Consider the following 23846-nt stretch of genomic DNA (forward strand, 5'->3'; position numbering starts at 1 on the left):
CTTACCTATCTTAGCCTAAACCCGGATGTTTTGCGAACCCTAACCAGGTAGTTTTTGTGCCTAAGCCTATAACTTTAATAATATAATAGTTTTGGGGCCTAAAGTGAACTGAAACCTTTTCGAGGGGCGTGTCAGTGTGTCCTGTTCTAGGCCTACTGTGGACCTTCAATCAGAGGACCGGCGGCTCGATCCCTGGCTCTGCTTGACACTTAACCCCAAATTGCTCTTGTAGGCAATGCCTGTGGTGTATGACTATTAGATAGTCCTGATGGGCAGGTGGCACCTTGCATGGTAGTCCCTGCCATCAGTGTATGAATGGGTGTGAATGACATGTAGTGTTAAATTTAAAGTGCTTTGAGTGGTCGGAAGACTAGAACAACACTATACAATTACAAGTCCATTTACTATATAAAGTTAGTAAGTAGTAAGTTAGCAAATGTTGTGTAGCCTGCGAGACTGCAAACAGACCCATCTCAAAGCATTGGCTCATGTATGCAGGAACTGACGACTCAGTCTGGACAGGAAGTCATGCCCAAAGCCAGCTGATTGAAAGCTTGGCCTTTCAAGGAATAGCAAAATGAATGAGGAAAAAAAGCAAAAGCAATTGGGAAAAGAGTAAGGAAAACAGCAATAAAAATAAATAAATGCAATTATATTTTAAAAAAGCAATAAAGACTATACATAAAAAATGGTAATTCTATATACAAAGTTAAAAAAATATTTATAAAGAACACAAGACATTTTTTAGAATTATTATTTTTTATTTTGTTATTGGTCTTTAAATTTTACACATTTATTTATTTCATTAATTTCTCTTTTATATTTCCACATTATTTTCTTATTCTTTTAAAGATGCATTCTTTGTGTGTGTAGAAATGGCCATAATATTTAATGTTTATTGTTCGTGCTACTTTATTGACCGATGTGAAGCAATTGCAGCACGGTGCCATCTCATCTCAATTTTGGAGAGTCCGATTGACTTGAAATTTGACACACATGCCCTACAAAAAACAACTCAAGGACCACTAAAGCCATTTAGATTTATTTTGCAAAAACAGTCTTTGACATCTCCGAAACTGTAGGACTAATTCCTATCAAATCATCACTGGACAAAGCTTATCAAAAGTTATCAAAATTGTTGATATCTTTTTTAGTTTTCAAGATACTGACCAATGACCTTCTAAAGGGCACATAACTACACCAGTCGATAACTGACCAATCATCACAAAACTTGCAGGATATGTCCACAAGAGTACCTGAAACATACCCTGAACGTTTAATCAGTCTACCACTAGGGGGCACCACAAACTAAAAAAGGCACAACATAACACAAATCAGACTATAAATCAGATTGTCTAATCATAAATCCTGCAGACAATGTTTCATGACAATGTTGAACCAGGTGTGTAAAACTGTGTGAAAATGCTTAATGTGGGCCTGGCACACATTTCTTTGTCCAAACATCACCAAACCTTCTGGTTATTTTTAATTAAGCTGTTAAAACATGTCCTCAAATGCCAAAAAATATTACTGCAGGACTTTAAATGTGCACTTACTGACAAGATGCATACATTGTCATGATTAAACAAGTGTGTGGCTGGTCTCAGTCCTTCTTTAGACAGAATGAAACCAACTGAAATGACTTTGCTCAGCTTTGTGAAGCCCAAAACCCATTCCTTGCTGCCTGTGGCTTTGATTTGGGTAATTGAGCTGCTTTTTTCTGTTGAGCGAAAAAGGGCTTGAGCTTTTGAAAGGCTCAACGCCAACAAATATGGACTGAAGCAGTGCATTTTGATTAAAATATGTTGTGAATTTTGAAATTATTATATTTATCTGTTTTGGACTGAGGACTGCAGAACGCCACCACTCGCTCGCCCTCAGGTCCCACTTGGGAAATAAGGGTAGGAATCTCTAGGCACCTCACGTTTCAATTCAATGCCATTCAGAGGGCTTCGATGCGATTATAAAACGATTATTGATTCTTCTTGATGCATCAAAAAGTTTTGATACATGATTTTTGGAGGAGGATTGGTGTATATAATTGCCAGACATATCTCAAAGGATAAGTCCACTAAGAAAACGAATATATTGTTTTTAACAAATGTATTTGTTTTTAACACATATTTAAATGTGTGTTTTCAATATAATATGACATGACAGAATATACGTATTTGATGAGTGACTTTCCATAATGTGAGGATGTTAATTGAGTGCTTTTTGGTTTGCAGGTTACCTGGGTATTACCTGACTTTACCACACTCTACAGGGTGTCATACTGCATGGAATACCACACAAGTATTTCCACATCCACCTCTGAAGATTTCACCTCCACCTACTTATGCAGAATAGCCAATGAAATAGTAGGTCTATGAAATTAGTTCTATTTCAGAAATAGGATTGCTCACAGTACTCATCTGTTTGCAACTCTAATAATGTCTAACCAGTGTGGTCTATTGGATTCAACCAAAGCTCAGGATTAAGTTCTCCTGAAATGCAGTTTTTGTAACGGTGCCCAAGTTTATCACATATAAGGTTGATTTATCAAAAGTGAAACAAAATTTGTGTTTTTCTTTAATTCATGAGCTTTTTGTGTAATTGTCATTATAATACACATTCGGGGGTGTTTTAGACGTTTGGTTGGTTTATACAAACTATTTGGATGATCACCATGTATTCTCACCATTATCTTTCTAGCAGAATTTTGTTCACAGCAATTATGGGATACGCTCTCATCCATCCATGTTCTGTAAAGATGTACCAGACGCCTGTGCTGTTGTCCTCCTGCTTTCATATCGCCCCCTGGCGGCTGTACGGTGCACTGGCCTGATGGTGGCGAACAGGACATACTGAACACAGCTGGTGCCAATCACTAGCTGGGGGATTTACTCACACCCTTTAGTTGGTTTTCTGCATTTCAGCGCAGCAGTTGTTTTCACGTCGTAAGGTATGTCCCGAGATCGTTTACACACCGTGAGTACTATGGGGCAGTTCAAGCAAACAGCATGTGGCTAGGTTATGTTAGCATGCTAACCGCTCGTTAGCAGCAGGCCTGGCTAAGGGTGTGTTTGTTTTTTCCGCCAGCTGGCCTCTTCTGTCACCCGTTTCAACAGGACTAGCTAACAAGCCAGCGGTGGCTCAGGAGACGCGATAGGTCGCTGTATTTGGCCGACTGGGCTCAGGCTTCCTTTGCTTCAGGCTGTCAGAATCGTGTAGAAAGTTATGTGATGTAACGTCACTCCGCTACGATGCATTTTTAGAAAGTAAAAAAACGACATACGTGTACCTATATGTAGCTTAGATTTTTTTGAAAATCATGATGTTCTTAAGACACATTCGGCGTACCTCTAAATAGCACTTTGTTGACGTTTATTATGAGCGTCATCGTGACGTATTCTGACAGACACGCGACAGTTAACGTTATTTAGACGGAATATTTCTGGGAGTTTTGGTAAAGACACCTGCAAGCGCGATCATTTTCTTACGTTATTAACTAACGTTAGTGGTTCCTGGTCCGCCACAAAAGCACCACAGTGCTAAAGCAGGTGTATCTGGTATTGTGAACATATTACATTGACTAAATTATAGAACGTTATCTCCTAAATCTTGCAGTGTGTCGACAGTCGCAGCCCTGCATTCCAAAAAGGAAGACGAGTACTTCACCATGAGCTCAGACGATGGTGAGACAACACACAAGTAATCTGTCCTCAGGTCACATGGCAGTCTGTCTGACTGTCCCTTCCACCGCTGCAGGTGACATGGAGAACCAGGCCGAGAGGGAAGAGAAGACGCGGCTCATCAACCAGGTGTTGGAGCTTCAGCACACTTTAGAGGGTAACACAATCACATACATGCACACGTTCATCTACAGATGATCTGAGCCAGACAGGCAAACCTGGCTCAGATCATCAAGGCTGTGGTCACCACTGGCAGCCCACATCTGATTTCTAGCATGTACAGTTTAGTATCATGTTCATTTTGTGAATTGAAAAAATTGCTTCTATGAATATTTTCAGAATTGATGTAAACCACATCAATAATTGTAAAAGCATTACATTTCTTTCTCAATGTGACACAAAAGACTGACATTATAGGGAAGTGTGCCAATATGGAAAGAAGAGTAAGCGTGATACAATGTTCAAGGATTCATCTATTGTCATTGTACAACATGGGGGTGCACAAAGAAATGCAGTTGTATGCTACATAAAAACAAGAAATGGATGGAGGATGGGTCTCACAGCTCGAGGAAAGAAGCTGCTCTGAAGTCTGCTGATACTTCGATGGCTACATGACTATTCACGTACACTGGGCATGCGGGTGCTGGTGTAAATAGGAAGTAGATTGGTTGCTTAGTTAAAGAAAATACATCAGAGTATTATAGTACTCTTAATCAATAAAAGATCATGCTTGATACCTAAGAGCTTCCTCTATATACTCAAATTTATTTTTCAAACTTGGTTACAAGGCTGCAGGTCTTGCTCTATCTCTCTCACACACACACACACACACACACACACACACACACACACACACACACACAGAAGCTAGATGGGATCAAATTTACTTTAAAATTAACACTTATAAATCTAAGTTTACTAGATTATCGGTCAATAAATTTGGTCAACACCTCTCACTCGTTTCCTTTTGGTTTTCGTTGTTCAAGGTCAGCAACGCCTGTAATCTGCTATCCATGTTGAATTAACCTGGTAGTCAATTGTTAATCAAGGCTGTTGTTTGTGTTCTTCCGGCGTCGTGACGAATCAGGGAAGGAGATGTCATGATAGCTGAGACCCAATCGAGTAGCGAACGCTACTTATTTATATATTTATTTATTTATTTACCTACAATTACCCATATACGCCTTCATCATTTTCTATTGTCTTTTTACTGCACATGACCTAACAAAAATACCCATCTAGCTTGTGTGTGTGTGTGTGTGTGTGTGTGTGTGTGTGTGTGTGTGTGTGTGTGTGTGTGTGTGTGTGTGTGTGTGTGTGTGTGTTCAGACCTTTCTGCCAGAGTAGATGCTGTCAAAGAGGAGAACCTGAAGCTGAAGTCCGAGAACCAGGTTCTGGGTCAGTACATTGAGAACCTCATGTCTGCCTCCAGTGTCTTCCAGACCACTGACACCAAGAACAAACGAAAGTAAAGAGAACCTCTGAGACCTTTTGATCTAGGACCCCACAGACATTCCATAACCTGAACCCAACCCTGGATGACTAGACTCCAATGATCAACATCGTGGACTAATACTGCCTAAGCCTAAGACCTGTGTCTGAGTCTGCAGAGGTGGGTTTTCGTCATTTCATTAACATGTGCACTAGGAGGCAGTGTTGCATTTATCAAATACGAATGTACAGGCAGGAGAAAAAGAACCTTTGTTATGAAGATCAACTAATCAGCAGAAATTAAATTTAGAAGTAGAATACATTGTGTGAGCTGTAGTCACTCTGAAATCCCTCGTTACATCTGTATGAAAATATTTATTGTTTTAGATTTCAGTCAGCTGCAACTCAGAACCACATCGAACTTCATCTCTCAACCCAAACATCTCAAGTCCCAGGAACCTGCTCACTGAGCAACAGCATACCCAACTCTTAACAGATGGTCATAGATGTGCACTAAATCCTTTACCAGTTACACACACATACAGCGGTGTCGTGAGTAAACGGCAACCAGTAGTTTTAACAGAGATCTCTCACTTTGGTAAAAGCTTTTGTATTTGAGCTACATTGTGTAAACTGTGGTTGTTCATTAATAACTGGATTTATGTTGCTGTGAAAACATCTCCTTCATACAACTGGATTTATTCAAGTTTCTCACCAACACTACATTTTTCAATCCCAATACTGATTTTCACCAAACAGAGCCTGAACGCATCACAATGTAACTGAATGCAACCTTTGTTCATTGTCCATTAACTACTTTACCAGCTCCCCTTCGGTCAATTTCAACATGGATTGGTTGTTTACAATGTAACATCAGAGATCGGCCAACAGAAAGCATGAATGATGTCCTGATTGCATAATTTACTGAGCGTTGGTGGATAACAATGTCAGTAAAATGTAGTTTTACACTGTGATGGTGAAGGTAAATTGTGATTAATCCTTGGTTCACGTGGGTGCCGAACCGTGAGGGGTGATCCGATTGCCAACGATCCGTTACACCACTAGTGGAAACCCTCAAAATGATTAGAGGAACATTTGTATGCTGCATTTGATGCGGCATTTCCAAAATCTTTTGTACCACCCGTCGACATGACATATTCTAGTGTGATAAGGCAGCAGAAGTAAGACATAACTGTAAGAAATGAACTGTCTGTGTTCCAAACCACCTGTGGAGAGCATGGGTTGAAAGCACAGAGCCCCACTCACACAATTGATGTCAGCAATCAAAAAGATCTGTTTAAAAGATTCATAGCAGGAATCAAGGAGCCTGACAAACTTTTGCTATATTTACTAAATAGTATAAACGCTCAGTAACAGTGTGTCTTATCCATTTCCCCTTCATCAGATTTAGCTATTAGCTTGTAGCTAAAATCTGACCAGATTGCTACATGCTAATAGCTAAATCTGCACAATGAGGATATATCAGGCTTTGGATTCATATGCAATACTTGTTAGTTGAATTCATTGTTGCTTATGGATTTGATGACAAGTAAAATACTGTCAGCCTAATCTTTTAATAGTGAATTTAAATATGCTGTGTCAGACACATGTTCATATGGCAAGTCTCAAATGAATGAGTTTACCGTAAAGCCTCTGTACGCAGGTGTCTTCAGTAAATACAGCCGATTAGACCTCTTCTCAGGACTGTGTGGGCGTGTATAGATTCATTGAATTAAATCTACAAGAGTCTCCTGCTAGCCTTGTAAAACCTTTTAGGGTGGGACAAACTACACCTTTCTTTCATTGTTAGTGGTAGATGACGATTTGTGACCTACTAAATTCCCATCAAAGCTCAGGCGCACCTTCAGCCTGAGCAGAGGTCTAATCAGCCATGACAGAAAACCTGTGAGGGTTGACAAAGGCTGTTTGGTTGTTACCAACAGAGAGGTATTGTTTCATGCATTGTTTCTGCAGTTTGTGCAGTTCATAATGCAAAATCTACTGGAACAACAACAAATCAACTAAATCATAAGCTCTCTGTCATTTCCTTTAGTTTTCCATTGTCACAGTGAATCTGTTTGTAGCAGAGGTTTTCAGGTAATGCAGAGATTCTTTTAACTCCATGTTGTCAGATGTTCATTGGTTCAAAGAGATGTTTGGAACTGATTCTGTTACTGTTGTCTTGTTAATGACAGGGAGCACATTACAGGAGAGTCGGGCTGTTTCAACCTTTTATTTATTTTTCAGTATTGCTGCCATTGCCATAGGTACAGTAGATTTTTTGAATTTGTTTTATTGTTACTGCTTATAATCTCTCTAAAGGCCCCAGTCTTTGTCATTTCAGTACAATGTCACTTTTCTGTTACCACTTTGTTGCTGCTTCAAGAAAGTTGTGAGTAAATTACACCATTGCATTGATGTTAAACACATCTATGAAGTCTTGAAATATCTTTAACCCTGTTGCATTTGTACATTGTTTACATAGGATTGTTTTTGTTGCTAATTTGACATTACTTTAGTTTAATAAAGTGATGATCCTTTTTGATGAAATGTTTGTCAGTGATGTTTCCTGAGCTAGGTTTAATATTTCACATGCTCACGTAACTAATGGTGCTCGGAAGGACAAATAGTGGCATATTTCGGTGTTATATTGCATTTACAGACAGGTGAGAAATTAAAGGAAGCATCTAAATAACATTGGTAACCTAAGAAATGCCGTATTTTCACTCCTTTACCTTGCTGTCAGACATCCCCTTCCAACAGGGAACTGAAGGCTCTCTTGAAAGCCACACACTCCTTTGACAAAATCCAAAATTTGACCTCACAGAACTGGAAAGTTGCTAGTCTTCCATTGCCTCGGTCGATTATTGTTAATGTGTGACTTTGGTGAATATGAAATATCCAACTGACTTTGGGTAAGTACCTCATACAACCATACTTAATACAATTGGAACTATCCCTTTAATAACACACTTTGTTTTATATTTATCATTTCGTTTGTCACCCACCTGTAGGTTTCTATGGTGAATAAAAGTGAGGCTGGTGTGACCATTGCTTGAAATATTCCACATAAGACTGGGAACATAAATAACATGTTCATTATCAGAGAGAGATCCTGTTTAGATGTTTGGAAATGGGGCGTTACTTAAGGCTCTAGGCCATACTGGCATGGTTCTAAGTCAATACTGCTTGGATCTGTGTTATCTGTGGAGCAAAAGAAGGCATTTAGCCATGTTTCTTATCGTATCCCGGTGTCAGGTAGCAGAGTAGAGACTAGCCGAAGGCCCTGGAAGTTAAAGCCCCAATTTAAAGAATTTGAATGTTTCTGAACTACATACAACATGATACCCGGCCTTTGGCAAAGATATCAAAACAATACCTTCTCCATACCTTACGTTGAGAAATAGAAACATGTTTTCTACAATGCCCCTTTTTCATGAACAAAACAAGCCAAAGTTCTCAAATATGAAATTTCTTAAAGAGTTTTGCCTAAATAATACTTAGCAAAAGTTTCATTCAAATTAGGAACAGTCTGAACAAAGACGATGTTACAAATCTGACATTTATGCACTTAACGTTTTGAAAACGTATGAAATATAGAATTACATAAAAAATAATCCCAGTGGGATATTCTGTAATGTATATTGGACACAAGGCTTGAACAGATTGTAAGATATGTTAACGAGGCTTTTCCACTGTAAAGAATACAATTTTAAAATGGCACCATTTTAAGGATATGGCCGGCTCTATTATATATTTTTCAACAACAAATTCCATAAAAAGACAAAAAGCAACAATGTGTTAATACTTTCTGACATCTTCCCTCCGTTTGTGGCTCTCAGCTCTTTGGTTCTGAGACCAAGGAAGGATATATCAGGCTTTGGATTCATATGCAATACTTGTTAGTTGAATTCATTGTTGCTTAAGGATTTGATGACAAGTAAAATACTGTCAGCCTAATCTTTTAATAGTGAATTTAAATATGCTGTGTCAGACACATGTTCATATGGCAAGTCTCAAATGAATGAGTTTACCGTAAAGCCTCTGTACGCAGGTGTCTTCAGTAAATACAGCCGATTAGACCTCTTCTCAGGACTGTGTGGGCGTGTATAGATTCATTGAATTAAATCTTCATCAGTCTCCTGCTAGCCTTGTAAAACCTTTTAGGGTGGGACAAACTACACCTTTCTTTCATTGTTAGTGGTAGATGACGATTTGTGACCTACTAAATTCCCATCAAAGCTCAGGCGCACCTTCAGCCTGAGCAGAGGTCTAATCAGCCATGACAGAAAACCTGTGAGGGTTGACAAAGGCTGTTTGGTTGTTACCAACAACAATTATGACAGAGAAACACGAGAAGTTCTTTGGGAAACCCGTTTTGCAGTATTGCAGTACAAATAAATGTGGGTAAAGAAAAGAAAGGAGCTGAAACTAAATACTCATACTAAAGATGAGGTGGTATGATTTTGTTCTTTATTACACCAAAATGGAATGGAATTAATTACTCATACAGTAGGTTTGCTGTTTTAACAATGAGCTCTTTAATTAATCTCGAAACAGCTACTCTGAGCCAGTTATGTAGCCAATTTATGTAGGTCAATTCACAAGGGAACTGGATTACCTTCCAAGTTCCATAACTCAACATGTTTCATATTGCAGTCTGACCACAGAACAAACACTTAACCTTCCTCACAGTCAGTTTAGGCACTTCATGTAATCCTTGGAAATAAAAGTCCCAGTAGTGTTCTTAGTCTTACTCCAGCAGAGGGAGCAGCTGGATCAGGAGAAGCACTGGGCCTGATGTCAGTTTGTGTGGTGTCCTCTTTTCTGTGGTCTTCAAACTTTAATGAGTATCTGAAAGACAGGAACAAGAGAGAGTGTTAAGCAAACCTTTGCTGCTACAAGACCACCCCCCCCCCCCCCCCCCCCACACACACACACACACACACACACACACACACACACACACACACACACACACACACACACACACACACACACACACACACACACACACACACACACACACACACACACACACACACACACACACACACTTTCATCTGCTGTACTGCCCGCGTTGCAGTGACACAGATCCGTTTGAAAAATGCAAAGTTTCTGGAAACTGGCCTCTCGCTGCTATGTTGGCTTCCATTGTTGTTGTAAACTGGTGCCTGTGTTTTTTTTTTATTATCAGTGCTTATGTAATTATTGATGAGACAATCAAGCAATTAGGTGTTTGGCCAGGTGGCATGAGTATTAGCCAATTGGTCCATGGGTGTGGCATTTTGAATGACAAACATGACTTTATGTCAGATTCATGTGTCTTCTGTAGAGAACTGTGCGCAGTGTGTTGCAAAAAGTTCCATGTTGAATTGCAAAAAGGGTGCCAAGCAGAAAATGTGTTTTTTTTTTAATAATTGAGCTTTATGTTTAATTTTAGTGTGTTAGCAGTAAAAAAAACAAAAAAACAAGCCACACACTCATGCATGACATCTGTTATTGATCTCCTCATCTCACAACTGGGAAAAGTTAACTACTTTACTAAGATATGAAAGAAGCTATAGAGCAGTTTAACGACCTGCCCTCTATACACGATTCTCTTCAGCTTAGTGCAACTTAACAAAAAGGTACAGCCAAATGAGGTCAGCCAATGAGAATAATGAAAGTGGAAGGGTCTGACATGTGACAATAGTATCAGGAAAGTAAGGGAGGTGTCAATCCAGCTGTTGCCTTCAGGCAGATGGTTCACAATGCCAATCTGCAGGCTAAATCGGTAGAAAAATGAATTAATTCCATCCTCCATCAAATTATGGAATAGCAACAAGTAGTATTATATAATAGGATTTAATTGGGGACTAATATATTGGGACTTGATTATTATCCGTGTTGGTCACACCTGGTCTTATTATTCGTAGCTATTGTCGACATGTGTATTTAATGCATGAGTGTATGTATGATCTATGTTCTATACGTGCACGGGGACTATGATGCTGGCAAGTGTATTGTGTGATGCAGCGGCTTGGAACCTAAGACAAATTTCCCTGCGGGACAATAAAGTATATCTTTATGTTTTGAAAATATTATGTTAACATCCTTTACGGCACTGCTGTTTAATTGATCTGTGAGTATAAGTACACACACATTCAAACACCTGCAAATACACACAAGCTCTCAGGTCAGACCTCACTCAGTAGAGCCCAGAAGTCAGCGTCAGAGCGAACCACCAGGCGTAGTGCTGAGATCGGCTGCATCACTTCTTCAATCTCACCCTCAGCTACCCCGTCCTCAAATGCACCTGAAACACAAACACGCCAGTAGGGATTTTGTATGTGCAGGTGTAAGGGGGAGAGCACAAACATTGTATCTCCTTTTTCAATGTTTAGGTCTAGGGCCACGGTTTAGTCTTTTAAAAATGCATAATTTTGTCATGAATATTCCAATGTTTAAAGGAGCTAAATTCAAAATGATTACAGAAAGTATTAATATAGCAGCAAACAACTTTTTGATATGTAAAGATATAGTCAAGTAATGTCAACCTGAGCAGAGAGTGAAGTCATATTACCTCTATGTGTGTTGTAATCTGAGCTACTCTGTGATTGTTTTTGTTGTTGTAGCAAGTGTGTTTTCTTGCCAGAGTCGATTGCGGCTCACGGATTGCGCGCTGGAAGAGCCGTGACGGGTCCTGTGTGAACAGCTCTATTGGTTTACATGGGCGCCGGAAGGACGTGGGCAGCACTTCTCCGAAAAGCGTGGCCTTTACGCGGCGTTTCTGTATCCAGTGGGAACCCGGCGTTAGTGCGTGTCCCACTGGCTAGCTAATCGTCTACGCTCTGCACTGCGTTCACGGCAGTTACCGTTGATAATGCTGTCCTGACCCATGGTGTTGTTGTGGAGGCATAGCACCCACCCTCCGTTTCCCCCCATACGTGAACTCTGTTTTGATCTGTCAGCACTCTTGCCGTTGTTTTAAATTTTCCTTTCTTGAAATGTATTAAATATTCAATATATATTCAATATTCAAGTGTGCAATATGCCAAACTGTAAACAAGTGGCAGATTTAAATACGTCATCAGCGGAGTCTTGGTTTGCTCATTCCACGTAAAAGTGCCTTTCATCAGATAAACGTGACTCTGTGTGCTTGTCCCTGAAATGCTACTGCTTTCAGCCACAATACGGCCGTTCTGGTATTTCCCCCAAAATGTTACTCGGCCTTGAAGTGGGAAATTGGCGGTACAGATTTCCCCGAATATCGGTCCCTGCTCCCATTTGGTGTGTGCAGAATGTATGTTGGTGACATGCATGCATGTGTGACACCCAGGGATGACTTATCGCAGTGGTTCTCAACTGGTCTGGCTGCGGGACCCACCATGACCCCTTAATAACAAGCCACGACCCAAATGTTCAACTTCTCAAATGTATTTAATGAAAAGATGGTGCAGTTTGAACCTGAGCTGAACATGTCCTCTGCAGTCGTAGTAGTAGGGAGCTCCCTTGTGCAGAGACATTGTTCCTGTCAGTCCTCGTCCCACATGTAAAACTGCTTTGTTGGTTACGTCTGTAGATTCGTCCATTTGTAATGCAAAATGACCACTTGCCTTAATTCGAGCTGTGGTCTGTTGTTTGATGTCATCCGACATGTCTTCATTCACCTACTTATAGTGTCATAGTATAGAGATATAGTTTTCAGTTTATCCGCTGCGGATTGATTCAACAAACGCTGCTTCAGTTTTGACGGCTTCATGTGTTCTTGTGCCAGAACCTTGCTCCACAAAACACACTGAGGATTTTGTCCTCTTTTGTCCTCAATGTAAGAAAATCCATGTCTCATATAGTCGGTGTCGTACTTGCATTTCGCTCAATTAGCATGAAAACAAACTTTGTGGGTGTTCTTCTATACTGTGAAATGGGTGTCTATTAACATTACTAGGCATTAACGCCAAATACTGTTAAGGAGTGTGAATAACTCCGCTGCATAAAAAATCCCCTTCAAAATAAAAGTTTTTTGGGGTTTTTTCTCAGGCAAAGGTCTGCGACCTACTGAAAACCAGTTGCGAATCACTGACTTATCGGATTATGAATTTAGTTGTTATATTTACCAATAATGATGAAGCCCTTGTCAGATTCTTTGTAGGAAGAAGACAAACCAGTCCGTAGTCTGTCTTGTGATGATGCCTGAAGGAATAAAATACAACAAATGTCAGGCAGGTTTACCACATAAACGTATGAGACAAAAGAACCATTTTGATATCAACATGAATCCAGATGTCTTCATCACATCCCAACACTGTGACTTTACATTTCTTTGTAAAAACACACGCAGTATACTGACTTAGCTGAATGTTTCTCTGCAGAAGGCAACTAGAAATGTCTTCCCCAATACAAACTGATATCAATCAGTTTGTTTACAAGTAAACAGTGTGGGTATTCAGAAACATGAGGAGGTTAAATCCACGATGTTGAAGGAATACACTGGCACCCCTCATGTTTAACATTCCTATTAAAAATTAGCTAACTTAAGTTGACAAGTAGCTAACTAACTTACTTTAAGCTGTCATAAGGAATCAATGCCTTGGCTTGCAGTGTTGATATTTCAATTAACTATTTTGTCAGTGAAGACACGACCAGCCTGTATTAGTTTGATGGATTAGTAATATGACAGCTTGCTAATGCTAGCTAGCATATAATCCTAACATTAGCTGTGTTTGTTTGGCAGCTGATATTTGGGACTTTGTCACAAATGACTGAAACCAAAACAAAAATGTTATACACAATATGCCAGGTTCATTCAGCTGACAAAACATATATTACCTGCCAAACAAACATACAGCTAAGCTAGCGTTCCTAACGCTGGGTACAAACACTGACAGTAATATATTAATGCACTTCACTTTGCTCGCTATGAATATTATATTAAATATCATATATTGTTAGCTAATATAACATTGGGGCGTGTCATTGTTGAGTTGTGGATGTAGGTGATGGAATGAGGATTTCCATTTTAGCATAGAAGCTATTATAATTAAGTAAATGTTACACAATAATAATGGAGCTAGATATTTTTGTGATACATCACTATTGATATGGATTGTGGTGGGCCGTCTGGGCCAGCAAAGCCTTCTCTGCTGGCCTAGACAGAATCACAAAGTTATAGCTATTTTATAATTGAATTATTTTTTGAAAAATACACTACATGTATTCTAATTTTTTTTTCCCCATTAGCTTATTATCTAATTGCATAGCTACTGTCTTCCTCTGTTGCCCTGCTTCCAGCACAGCTTGTTTTAAGTAGAGCTTTTATCCAATTAGATTTCGCCCCTATGCTGTCTCTGGTGGCCTGCAGAATTACAAGTGAAACCCTTTGTAGTTTAAGTAAATGGGGACGATATTGTTGATTTTCATAGTCTTCAACCAATCACATGTTGGCCGTATTCTTTGACATGTCAGAGCCTTCTAGCTGGCCTACAAGTATGTCATCATTAACGTGCGACTTGATTGGTCAGTGAGCTAGCGTGACATGTTGGCCGGTGACAATCCCAATATCTACTACCTCTGTCGAGCGGACATTTTCAGCCCTCAAAAGCTTTAAAACGTCTTTAAAACGTATTCAGGAAATACAACTGGGGAAAAATGTCATTTATATATAAATCACAAAATACATTTGTGAATCCTTCTGTGTGCATTCATTAATACTGAGACTGATCTGATCCCATACTGACATTATGACATCAACTAAATAAAAAACATCCGAGTTCACCAGGGAAGATTCTTTTTTTCTTTTTTTTCACTCGTCATTTGTAATGTACTTGATCCATTTACTTCCTGATCCTTCTTTGTGTCAGAAGTGGTGCACTGTTTGGTCAGTTGGTGTTTCACCTGCAATGTGAAGCCTCTGGACCTGGAGTCATCTGGTGGAACAGGGTTTCCCTTTTATATTCCACACAGTGATTTTTTTACTCAAAGGTCACCCACTACATGACCACTTTTCCCCTTTAGTGTGACAGAAGTGTCAGTTGACGCATGCGCACGCACACGCACACGCACACACACACACACACACACACACACACACACACACAGGGAGGCAGTGGAATGATAGCAGATAGCTTGTTGTTGTGGGTGTTTTGTGTTGCCTTGCCACTCTTTCCCCAGGCATCAAAACCTGAGATGAAAACCAAGACCTGCTCGATGGCAGTAATGGAACACACACACACACACACACACACACACACACACACACACACACACACACACACACACACACACACACACACACACGTTACTCACATTGCTTGGCAGCACTTCCACTGTGGTGTTGTGGAATTTATCTCCACTAGTCTCTATATTTCCGCTGCGAAACCGGTACCTACAGCAAAGAGGACAGCACAGTTGTAACTCAGTTTTATTTGGACACATTCATCTCGCTACTTTTATTCATTTATTTTTGGTCAAATAAAATTAAAAGTCCAAATGGAAACTTAAAAGATATCATTTTAACAATTATCATTTTTCTACACTACTAGGAATAACCAGGCCATACACACAAAGGAAAATGTAGATTTGAAAATGTAAAGCAAAAATTAAAGAAAGTGGACATAGTCGCAGTGACGTCACCCATTAGTTTGTGGACTGCAGCCTTGAGTTCGGCATCTTGGTTTTTAGCAACCAGTGAGCTAAAGTGGTCATGCTGTATTGAAGAATACTTGAAACTATATTGAGATTGAGACCATAAACTCATGTTTACAATGTTCACTGAGGTAATAAATCAAGAGAGAAGTAGAGTCATTTTCTCATAGACTTCTATACAACCAGACTTCTTTTTACAAAGAGAAGAGTTGCCTCTTGGTGGCCCATGGAGAGAATGCAAGGTCAAAATGAAAATGCAGCTGCATTAACTGTATACAAAATTAAAATCTGTCACAGAAACATTTCAAAGTCATCTTCTAACACGTGGGAATTTCCTTCTCTTTTCTCCCATTTTGTGGTTTTATATTTATGAATGGCATTGCTGTATCCAAAGACTACACAATTGTAATTCTGACATACTTGAGTGTGATGGTCTAAGGAGGAGAGGTTCTACATAATGGGAATTAACAGATGTGTGAATGTCAATACAACCCTTAGATGTCATGGGGCAGTTGAAGCTAGGCAAACACTCCTAGACAGGAATGCACAGAAAGCTGCACCACATACCAACACTCCAACAAGTACATGTACATACACACCTCACCTCATCCTGTTTTCACACGCAAGAATGAGAGAGCTTATTGTGTGTGTTCATTGGGCATGTTTTTTTCTTTTTAATCAAGAAGCAACAGTAGCTACTTCAATACACTATGGAGCTATACAGACATAAGGACAATTGGGCCTTTTGTTGCCTTGTTGCAGAAACTGTCCTGACATGCCAAACACACAGTTGGCCATCAGCTGCTGCTGGGCTGATGTGGGGCACCTGTAATTTTTAGCTATGCCAGCGGCCGTGTTGGTGGGTCAGTCCACCACTTAGGTCCACAATAGGACATGGGAGGCATCTACTTTTTCATACTTTTCTGACATTTAAATCGGGTGATATATGGTCTGATGGTATTTGTGCAAAAAAACTAAAACTAAAACTTGTAAAAGCTGAGTTGCTGGTGATAGAAGTAATTGTAGCATATCTGACAATGTTTACCCTACAATGCTGTGTTTCTAATATGCAATTATCCTACTTGGGTGTGGTCCAATTTGGTGTGAAACTACTGTGACAACATCTTCCACAGGACACTCCCTAAATTCCCAATTAGTCGCTATCTACGGTAGCGTAGCTGTTTAAAATTGTGGTATTGTGCAGGATGTCTCATGTCATGTGATTGATTATTCTCTCTGACCAATCAGTGGTCTGCAGTGTTTTAACTCCACATGGTGAGGTACCAGAGAGCTGCTCGGTGGCCATCATTCTGCATTTCCTGCAGTCATTGTTGGATGGCGGTAGATGTGCATCAACCTTGAAAGTATATGCTGCTGCGATTTCAGCAGGGCATATAAAAGTAGACAACCAGACAGTGGGGTACACTATCTGGTTAGTCATTGCTTAAAGGGCGCACAGAGGCTTAGACCATCAAGAGTCACTGTAGTGCCACTATGGGACTTGAAATTGGTATTGAAGTCTTTGTTTCTGCCCCCATTTGAACCATTAGGTCAGACAGAATTGAGATAGTTCTCAGTGCTGTCCTTCAACAGTTGAACCACCTTCTGATAACCTCATTATGACACCACAGCTACGGTTATTATTTGTTTCTAGGAGTGTAACAATACACACATTCGTATAAAACCGTTCGGTACGAGGCTTATGAACCGAATACATTTAAATAATACTAGTGCATTTGGAAAATGCAGAAGCTTAAATTGTGGGAAATATAATGTTTTTGGTGGACTTCGCTCAACATGGCAACCCACCACGTAAGAGACACTCCCCGGAAACAAAACATTGTACCCTGGTGTGGCGCGTGTGTTCTGGGAGGCGCGCTAAACTAGCTTAGCAGGAAAACCAACAGCAGCACACAAGCTACAAACTCCCCACAGCGTTTAGCTGTTCCCTACTGATTCAAACAGGGCTAAAGCAATCGCCACACAATCCCCATTTCTCCAGACCATAATTCTTGCTTTGTAAAAGAAAACAAAACCCCAAACAGAGAATCAAATGTCCAACCCTAATCCCGCGCATGACGGGATGCTTCGTCATTAACGGACAATGCATATTGTCAAAATCAATTAATTAATTAACACAATGACAAGAACAAACTTACAAGAACCAAAGCATGACAAATTAATCCAGCAACACTGCAGCGCTAAAACATGTATTCCACCGTACACTGAAGAGCACGAGCCATTCAAATATTATTCACATCAGAGGGAACAATATTAACCATATCATAAAAACGACACCATAGACAAATGAACACAGTAGTAACGCTACTGCAGATGTAAAAACACAAAAGCATTTCGTTGAGTTGTTGGAGATCTCTCCAAAAGTTTTCAAAAGCACCGTAACTTGTAAGTGTCCTGCCGTGCTATGGTGTCGTGTTGCTGCTTTGGTTAGCCAACTCTGCCTAGCGTAACTCCAAACACTGACGAATTTAAAGTTTAGAAGCATTCCTAGTATGTTTTAAAGCACTCCTAGTGGTGGATATTGTATGTCAATGTTTACTTAAGGTTTAAACCAAAGGTATAATTATTATATAATATGTTTGCTTGTAGAAGTTTTGAACCAGGGAGTGTGGTCATTTCATGCATGAATGTATATTGAGTGTCTGTGAGGGGGGTTTGAGGAATGTCAGAAGGTGTGAACCTGCGGGGGAAGTATACGTGGTTGACTGAGGTGTCTGCTCAGGACAATTAGTCAGGAGCCAAGGAGGAGCTCATTGGACTTCAGCCAATCGTGGAGCTGATCGATACTCTGAGGAATGTGATTCTTGGGAGACAAAGAACTGTAAATCCCAGGAGAGATTCAGACCTCCTCCTGACCATGATGCAGATATGTCTCGTGGCCCGGATGGGGCCCTCACTTTCATGAAATCTATATGTTTGTTTTGTCATTAATAGTGTACTTCAGTTTGTAATTGTTTAGCTTTTGTTTGTTATTAAATAACTTTTGATTTGATTTTAACTTGGACCAGCTGATTTTTTGGCCCTGCTCTGCTGACAAAAGATGCAGCAGTAGGAGACATGCGGCCTTCCTTTGACTGCGAGAGAGTTGACACCCTAACAACACCAAGAAGCTCAGTTGCAAATGAAACACATTCTTAGCCATAAAATGTGCAAAGCTTCTACGACGCTATCAGCCAGGAATACCATTCGTACAAATCCTTTTCGTGGCTGGGTCAGGACTGCTAGCTGTGGGGTTGGCCGACCCTTTCTTACGATGTCCAGTTTGTCTGGAAATGTCCTTCTTGAGAAATCCGTTTCTCCTCCTCCTTCAGCCATTGAGTGTTAAAAAAATAGAGCTAGGTAAAAAAAAGAAAAAAGAAGCTACACCAAGCAAAACGCTAAAAATGTCATGTCAATGTCATACTTCTTACATATCTTTCAACTTGAACGGTTACTACTACTACTAACTTCTGCTAGCTAGCTTCAGTTTGACAACAGTGATGGTAGCCCACTGACCAATCACGGCGCACGTTAATGTTGAGCTGCATGTTAATGCTGACGTACTTGTAGGCTACGTCGGTAGCTCTGGCACGTCAAAGAATACGCCCAACATGTCAAACTAAGATCTGATTGGTTGAACACCATGACAATCAACAATATCGTCCCCATTTACTTAAATCAGCAAAGGCTTCCTAGCAGGCCTCAGGCCTCTCTTCTTACCTAGAGACAGCATAGCGGCAAAATCTGATTGGATAAAAGCTCTACTTAAAACAAGCTGTGCTGGAAGCAGCGCTGCAGGCTGGAAGCAGAGCAACTGAGGAAGACAGTGCTATGAGAAAATAAGCTAATGGGAAAAATAATTAGAATACATGTAGTGTATTTGTGAAAAATTATAAAATAGCTTTAACTTTGTGACTCTGTTTAGGCCAGCAGAGAAGGCTTTGCTGGCCCTGACGGCCCACCACTGAGGAAACCAAATCTACTTTGTTCATGTATAATACGATCTAAATCATACTAAATGAGTTGACCTTAAATAAATGTGTGTAAATTTAAATAAATAAATTATGACCTGGATATGTGGATTGGCTGGGTAAAGTTGAAGAGGATGTAGTCATCCTGGACTGGTGTTATTGCCCAGAAGAAGTCCTCTCCTTTGTAAGCCTTGTCCAGACTGTGCTGCTGGTAATGTTTCAGGCTGCTACTCAGTTCTGCAGCTGGGTTATTGTGAGCCTGGAACAAACTTTGCTTCCCAAAGTCCTTATCCTGGGAGGGGCGGAAGGACAATTAGACATACATGTAAGCACGAACACACACACACACACACACACACACACACACACACACACACACACACACACACACACACACACACACACACACACACACATTCTTTTTTTTCCTCCTACTACACCCGAATAAGAAACAAGGCATGTGCGCACCCTGTACTCCTCCTCTAACGAAATCCCAACCTCAAAACATACAGGTACTTCAAAATGAAAAAATACTCTTGAATTTAAATTTTTTTCGTCAAGTAGAAGGCTTGGTGTCCGTTACACCAAGCCCCGACCCAACATCATCTGCAGAGTTCCTGGTCCCATGTAAGATGCAAAAACCTGATATCTGTCAACATTATGCATTGCATTTATTGAAAAAAAAGTGGGGCCAAAACAAGGCTGGGAACAGTGCGACATTACAAAAGGGCAATTTCTCCATGACACACATTCTGTTCCATACATAGTATATATAATTTTTGGGTGCACCTAAGTTAAGGTAGTTTTTCTATTTTCCCCCACATTTTGAAAAGCATCGTATTTCATCTCTGCAAAAAGTCAAAATTTATTTTAAAAAAGAGAGACATAATAATTCCCCGAATTCATAACATGCTTTTATCTAAAAAAATATTTTTGCTTTAATTTGTTGGCGTTTCACAGAAGTCAAAAAAAATTTCACTAAACAAAGTTGATACAATAAAAATACTAACTAAATTTACCTGCTACTTCATTGAAAGTAGCAAGCTCACGATTCGGATCATATCACGGATTTGAGTCACAGATTGGATTTACAGAAAAATAAGGGAGCAAATATAAGATACCCCTGATTACGTTTTTTTTAACCGAATACTGATTACAGATCGTCAATGAGCCACATCGGTAGTAACAGATTGTTTTTGTTGTTTTGTTTTGTTATAGCAGCTGGTATACAAGACTCCAAACTATTTTTTTTTTTTATTCCACATCCGGAAAACTAATTTCAACCACTCCGAAGTCAGTGTAGGTTGTCAAAAAATGTAAATGTTATCATTTTTCCTTTGTCACAGTCATCTATATAGTGGTTATTTGCAAAAAAACAAACAAACATAGAAGATCGTATTTTTATTCATAAAAGAAAATCTTGGTATTTGTAGTTTGATTATGTATTATAAACTGCTTAGAGCTAGTGTTACGCAGCGTTCACACGAGTGACAAAAGCAACAACACTGCCAAGTATGGCAGCTATATTCTTGGCAAGTTGCAGAAATGTTGCTCAACCGCTTGTTGACATGGTCATATTTTGAAATAGCACCGGGTACATTTTTTTGGATGGAATGTAATTGAACAAGTTGAAACAAAAACTTAGTTTGACGTTTCACTGCATCATCGGAGCACTGAAAAAAGTTGAGACCAGCACTAGAACATCACACCCATCATGCAGCAACAAGTGTTGTGCATCAGTTTGTAGTTTCACATCACCGGCTACCTCTAAAATTGTAGACTGTTGCTTTGTCGCTCCTAGTGTGTACACAGCATTAGGAAGTAAAACACTCCGATATCCTCCGCTTCTTCAAACAACAAAAACTTCATTTTACAAGATTAAGTTGAACATATCATAATAACGTAATTTAGCTTTGTCGAATACAAATACAAAAATAAAATAAAGCCTGATCAACATAACGCATCATAGTGTAACCTGTCAATTTACTCAATGGAACTTCCATAAATTAGCTGTTAGCTCCGGTGCTACCAACGTTACTAGCTCTCCTCCTGACGATTTCAACACAGATTTGTTGTTAACAATGTCTTAACAATTATTATTATTATTATTATTATTATTATTATTATTAGAGATCGACCATGTGAAAAATGGTTAAAATGTGTAATTAATCCGTGGTTCATATGCGTGTCAAACCGTGAAGGGTATTGGTCTGACTGACCATTATTGATCCGTGATCCATGAGAATCCCCCCTCACGCTTCGGCATGCATGTGAGCCGCGGATTAATCACACAGTTTAACGTTAACCATCACAGTGTGAAATAAAGTTGGACTGACGATCATTATCCGCCAATGTTCAGTAAAATATGTGATCAGGACATCATTTATGCTGACCGTTATATTGTAAACAACCAATCCGTGTTTAAATTGACCGGACGGTGGCAGCATCGCTAACAGCTAACGGATGAAGGTTCCATTCAGTTACATTATGATGTGTTCAGGCTCTGTTCAGTGAAAATTTGTATTGGGGCAAATCAGAAAGGCAATCATAACCTGATGTGTTCAAATGTAATCTCGAAAAATGTAGTGTTGGTGAGAAACTTAATAAATAGTTATTTGAAGATGTTTCCCACAACAACATAAATGGATATTAGAGATTAATTATGAGCTGTTTACACTAGCTCTAGGCAGCATGTAATACAATATAAAAACGAAAAAGATGTATTTCAATCAATAAAAATACAATCTTTTATTTCCTTATTTGAATTGTGTGTTTTTATGAAGAAAAAAACACTAGAAATGACTATAACAAAGTAAAAGGATACCATTTAGAATATTTGATGGTTTACAGACTTCAGAGCGGTTGAAATGATTTTTGAAATGAGAGGGGCACTCACCTTCAGATGCTGTACTTTCCCAGGTAGAGAGGAGTGGAGGCCAACATGCTGAAAGAGGGAAGGCTTGTACTTTCGCTTATGCAAAGCCTTTTGTTCATTACAGCTTTTCTGAATAAGACAACACAACAGCACTGTCATAAACTCACTGTCATTATCAGCTACTCATTACATGACATTACAGTCATTTAGCAGACGCTTTTATCCAAAGCGACTTACAATAAGTGCATTCAACATTGGTAATCAAAAGAACTACTAGTCACCAGAAGTCATAAGTACATTTCCTTTTCCAAACAAGCATCTAAGAGCATGAAGCAGAGCATAACTCAGAGCCAAAGTACAGTGCAGAAACAAGAAAAACAGTTAGTGCTATAAGTAGTACGAATACAATAAGTGCAACAAGCTAGTATGAATACAATAAGTGCTAAGTGGAAGGCTCAGGGTAGCACTTCCTGAAGAGGTGGGTTTTCAGCCCACTCATGGAAGTATTTACCACTGAACAACCTGCTCTAGTTCTGTGAAGACCTTTCTCAGAGACGTTTCTGTACAATAACTATCAAGCAATATAATGTGATTGATGAACTGTTTATGAAATGTGGATATTAAGGGTTCTATGTTCGACATTGAGAACCAATAGATGTTGCATAGTTTAAATTGCCAATTATAAAATAGCTTTATTGTTCCTACAATGTTGTATACTGTTGTTGATCTTTATTAGTGTGAATGCTGATTCGGCGGCATTTACACTATTGAGATTCAAATCATTATTCAACGTCTTCAATTTCAACTTTTAATCTTTCTCCCGGACTACAACTACTTCTGCACACTCAAATGGCAAAAGATTCATCTCTTTAAGGATATCTCTGCTATTACTTTTCTTGTTTTTTATACCATTTATACTTTTAAAAATGAAGTTGGATGATTCATCTGTCGTTCATTCCGCCCAGATACTTTCTCTACGACTTGCAGTTTTAAAGGTTAAAAAATCTGCCCAAATTCTACTTTCTGTCGAAAGACTTACAGTTTTTAAGGTTCATATGGTTAAAATACCACTTTCTGTGGAACAATTAACAGTTTTACAGCTGCTATGCAGTCCTCAAGCCTATCAGACTTCATTAAAAAACACAGTCATTTTACTTCACCAATTGTAAATTCATTCAAATTAATAAAAAAAACCATCTTGGTTAGCCTAGTTTTCCCACTTCCAACAATTAACAACTCTGGTTTGGTTGAAATAAACCCTTAATTCAT

The 23846-nt window shown here is 39.4% G+C and overlaps 2 protein-coding genes across 3 annotated transcripts in view; one reads left to right on the top strand and one right to left on the bottom strand.

Moving 5' to 3' along the window:
- The first annotated feature begins 2797 nt into the window (after window positions 1-2797).
- LOC137875161 (short coiled-coil protein B-like) lies at window positions 2798-7655 on the top strand. Of its 2 annotated transcripts, XR_011103390.1 has the most exons (5): window positions 2798-2944; window positions 3610-3677; window positions 3751-3831; window positions 5004-5286; window positions 5493-7655. XR_011103390.1 is itself a non-coding variant. In XM_068714164.1 (4 exons), the coding sequence occupies exons 2-4, from the start codon at window positions 3662-3664 to the stop codon at window positions 5144-5146; spliced, it is 240 nt and encodes a 79-aa protein (XP_068570265.1). In that variant the 5' UTR covers window positions 2798-2944; window positions 3610-3661; the 3' UTR covers window positions 5147-7655. The 2 variants fall into 2 exon arrangements, 1 of the variants encoding a protein (XP_068570265.1); XM_068714164.1 differs by having other exon boundaries at window positions 5004-7655.
- Window positions 7656-9556: 1901 nt separating this feature from the next.
- zgc:154054 (Alpha-1,3-mannosyl-glycoprotein 4-beta-N-acetylglucosaminyltransferase B-like) overlaps window positions 9557-23846 on the bottom strand; it is a 28023-nt gene continuing 13733 nt past the window's right edge. The window contains exons 10-15 of the mRNA XM_068714165.1: window positions 22599-22706; window positions 19801-19994; window positions 15393-15471; window positions 13205-13280; window positions 11291-11403; window positions 9557-9959 (exon numbers count right to left, since the gene is read on the bottom strand). Of these exons, the coding sequence (XP_068570266.1) occupies window positions 9942-9959; window positions 11291-11403; window positions 13205-13280; window positions 15393-15471; window positions 19801-19994; window positions 22599-22706 (588 nt within the window). The 3' untranslated portion in view covers window positions 9557-9941. The remainder of the gene's footprint in view (window positions 9960-11290; window positions 11404-13204; window positions 13281-15392; window positions 15472-19800; window positions 19995-22598; window positions 22707-23846) is intronic.

Source organism: Cebidichthys violaceus, unplaced genomic scaffold, assembly GCF_023349555.1.
Source record: "Cebidichthys violaceus isolate CVI_PGR_0920_01 unplaced genomic scaffold, fCebVio1.0.p SCAF_2, whole genome shotgun sequence".
Taxonomy (NCBI): Eukaryota; Metazoa; Chordata; class Actinopteri; order Perciformes; family Stichaeidae; genus Cebidichthys; species Cebidichthys violaceus.

What these genes read in the sequence shown, in the direction of transcription:
- LOC137875161 (XM_068714164.1), top strand. An exon ending in GCTTCAGCACACTTTAGAGG is followed by an intron (nt 3,832 to 5,003) that starts GTAACACAATCA and finishes GTGTGTGTTCAG; the next exon opens with ACCTTTCTGCCAGAGTAGAT.